At 58.4% G+C, this 3,363-nt stretch overlaps 2 protein-coding genes across 2 annotated transcripts; both read right to left on the bottom strand.

The window, feature by feature from the left end:
• Positions 1-747: 747 nt before the first annotated feature.
• Positions 748-1,215, bottom strand: SDRG_17083 (hypothetical protein; the record flags this gene model as incomplete). The annotated part of the gene is made up of 2 exons (XM_008623318.1): positions 748-754; positions 818-1,215. 2 exons carry the CDS (start codon positions 1,213-1,215, stop codon positions 748-750), a joined length of 405 nt encoding a protein of 134 aa, XP_008621540.1.
• A 1,275-nt stretch (positions 1,216-2,490) lies between these two features.
• SDRG_17082 (hypothetical protein) lies at positions 2,491-3,359 on the bottom strand. The gene has a single exon (XM_008623317.1). It carries the CDS (start codon positions 3,293-3,295, stop codon positions 2,543-2,545), a length of 753 nt encoding a protein of 250 aa, XP_008621539.1. The 5' UTR covers positions 3,296-3,359; the 3' UTR covers positions 2,491-2,542.
• Between the last annotated feature and the right edge of the window lie 4 nt (positions 3,360-3,363).

Below are 3,363 nucleotides of genomic sequence, written 5' to 3'. Positions count from 1 at the left end.
TTCCCCCAACAATGACGCACCGTTGGTTGTGTCGTAGCCGTAAGCACGCGGTTGTCGGGAGAGCTACGAGGGGTAGGGTTTCGGTCTAGCCGATTCGACATTAAGACAAGAAAGCATTACTACAACCACGTATTGCTTCCGGCGCGCTACGATCCAACACACAAAAGTTATACAAAATCACGAATTAGGCGTCGGCCGAGATGTGAAGCGTAGCGACAGTCGTCGTGATTGCGAGAAATATGGAACCGATGCCATCAAAAAGATAATCGGAAGGCAGCGCATCGAAAGCAGCACCTTGAGAAACAGGGAGCTTCGATGGTGAGAGCAAGGCACCAGTCGACGTCGCTGCGTCATGCGCTCAGAAACAAGCCGACGGGGCCGAGCGCGACGCGTTGCCCTGGCTTTGCTGGCGCAGCAACTGCTACTTGGCCACAATGCGGCAACGTTGGCAATCCAACACCGTATCAATCCTTCGACTTGATACCGTGGTACGCTGCGTACGGATCCTTTGAGTTGGCAGGGACGAGGCGAGTGCGCTCGGCCTCCGAGTGTGTTAACTGCGAAATCATTTTGAAGTGCGTCGTCTTGCGTCGAGTTCTAGATGACGCCGGGCTAGTCTAGCAATCTAGGTCTCGCTCGAGGTCCAAGCGGTAATGAAAGCATCATGGTATGCCTTTAGCACGTCAGCAAACAAGGAATATAGTCAGTGGGAAAATGTTGTTGATTGATGATTGGTTAAGTCGAGAACTAAAATCTAGCTATCGATAAAGTTGTGCGCCGTGTACAGCGTCGGCGTGTCGTAATGCTCACATTGTACGCAAGCACCGCGGAGAGCTTGGAGCTGAGCCAAACATCGGGGAATGGATCCCGGGACGCAACAAACGCCTCGAGCCGGAAGAGGTCGGCCATGAGGTCGATGCGGTCCGAATCGTTCGTCGACGAGTAGGTCCCGAGCCGTCGCGCCCAGAACAAGCACGGCTTGTCGAGCTTCTTGATGAACTCGTGGATTTGCGCCTGGCCCCGGATGCTGATGGCGTCGGCGGGCAAAACGAAGCGCACGAGCCACGGAATGGCCGCGTGCCACGCCGAGGAGCGGTTGAGCATCATGACGACGGCGTATCCGATGCGCATCCATCCGTGCAGCGCCAAGGCGCGGAACACAAACTGCTCGCAGCCGCGATCCATCGTCGCGAGGAAAGGCGTGTCGGAGCTCATCACGAGAGGTCGATAGGGAGGTACAGTCGCCGAGGGTCGGAGCGTGTCGGCGTAAGGGAGAAGCGGCGGCCTTGCAGCATCTTGTCGACGAGCGCGTCACTGCCCGGCGCACAGCGCGACGGCGCAAACGCTCGGCAAAGTCGCTGGGTGCATGTCGATTGGCCTCTTCTTTTCGGCGCAACCTGTTCAATTCAGCACCTGGTCACGTACATTTACCGTATATTTCCCTATTATCCGGTCGGCGAGGTGGCACCGCATGGCCGTGGCGAGCGCGCCGGGAAGAGCGCGGGCAGTGCGGCTGCGTCCAGAGGTGCGGCTGCGTCCAGAGGTGCGGCTGCGTCCAGAGGTGCGGCTGCGTCCAGAGGTGCGGCTGCGTCCAGAGGTGCGGCGCCTTTTGAGGCAGCCCGAAGAGCGGCGCAGCAAGCAGCACCGACAAGAACCGGGCGTCGAGGCACGGCGCCGCAGCCCGTCCGATGGATGTCAAGCGCAACCTTGAGCGCCAACGATTGTGACTACAGCGAACGCAGCAAGCCCGAACCAGCGCATCTTAGAATCAACAAGCCAGCGCTGAGCATCATGTCGAGCTCAGTGTCATCAACGGAAAGCCGCGCGCTGCCGACCATCAAGAATTCCTGAGTTGGCGACATATCAAGATATCAACACGAAGAGCACGGCGCCGACAGTAGCGCCTGTAACATGAGGCTCGATGTCTTCTTCAACACGCCCTTTGTCCAGCCCAACTTGCGGCTCAAAGGTACCAAGTACAGCAATGGCCCGGCCGAGGCTGCGGTGACGACGACGATCAAGTGGAAGCTGTCGACGTCCAGCACCCGGAGCAGCAAGGACAACTGCGCCCTCAAGATCCTCGGTCCCGAGCGACCCCAAGCGTGCTCAAATAGGTTAGCACCACCAAGAGGGACAGCACGATGATCGGCGTCTCCACGAATGACGCGCCCAAGGACGCAAGCCCGTGCTTGCGCCAAGCCTCGAACGAAGGACGCTCACGACCCACGGTACGAAGCCGTCACCAAGACAATTGACCCACTATTTTGCTGTTTCGAGCCTGAACGTGTAGGGTCCCACAGTCGCTGTCGCCAAGCTGGCTGACGCGCAACGGCGTCAACCGGCGCGAGCGTACATGTATGTGGTTTCCTCGATGACCTCCAATCGCCCGTGAACGATGCGACGACAAGCTCAAGAAGCAAGCACACGTCACCCACGCAGCTTTCAGCTATCGATCTGTATCGCAAACAAGAAGTAAATGTTGGACGCAAATCGCACGCAAAAAGTATTCGTGTTGAGTAGTTAGTCGTGAAACTGTTGGCATCTAGACAACATTGCGCAGCTGCTCGATGGCTTGACGCCAGTGGGAGTTCGTAACGAACGGGTTGTCATCCACAGCTCGAGTGAGCAGGTCGATGCACTTGTGTGCAAACGCGAGCTTCTGGTCGTTGCCCTCCGGAAGGCTCAAGACGAGCGGCGCAAGGACCCAAGCCCAATCCGGAGAGTCACAGCGACGGTAAAGGCCTTGCAGCGTGCTGTATGGGAGCGTCCGCGGGTGTTCCGGGTCCTGGGCGAGGTACTCGACGGTGTGGACCATGAGACGATGTTGGATTTCGACGTAGAGCGTTGGCTCGCCATTGCTGTCTCGCTCCAAAATTTCGTCGCAAAGCAGGTCGAGATCGTCCGAGTCTGCCGTGAGCGCCATCACAAAGCCGTCGAAATTTAGGGTCACTGCAGCGTCCAACACGGCCAGCGTCGTGGCGTCGAGTTGCTGGGTCGTCGTTGTCACCACTTGGAAGATGGCCGGAATGACGACGCCGATCCGGGACCAGAGCGGGTTCATAGCACCGAGGCGGTCGTGCGTCAAGAGAAGCTGGAGCAAGCTCGTGAGACCGCGCGTCGTCGCGAAGGATCGATCGTAGTGAAGCCACTCGATGGCGCGGTCGAGAAGCGCGATCACGCTCGGGGGCATGTTGTCCAGCTGCACAATGGCGGGCGCCAAAATGTTGACCGGCGAGAATGCAAAGTGGCCCAAAATCGACTGCGACACCGTGTACAGCGTCGGCGTGTCGTACATGCTCACATTGTACGCAAGCACCGCGGGGAGCTTGGAGCTGAGCCAAACATCGGGGAATGGATCCCGGG

This window comes from Saprolegnia diclina (assembly GCF_000281045.1).
Source record: "Saprolegnia diclina VS20 unplaced genomic scaffold supercont1.194, whole genome shotgun sequence".
NCBI classification, from domain to species: Eukaryota; Oomycota; class Saprolegniomycetes; order Saprolegniales; family Saprolegniaceae; genus Saprolegnia; species Saprolegnia diclina.
Note: the sequence above shows the minus strand (reverse complement) of the source record. Positions and strands in the feature narration are given on the sequence as shown.

Bases quoted from the DNA above. Each gene is read 5' to 3' on its own strand.
- SDRG_17082 (XM_008623317.1), bottom strand. From the start codon at position 3,295: ATGTACGACACGCCGACGCTGTACACGGTGTCGCAGTCGATTTTGGGC.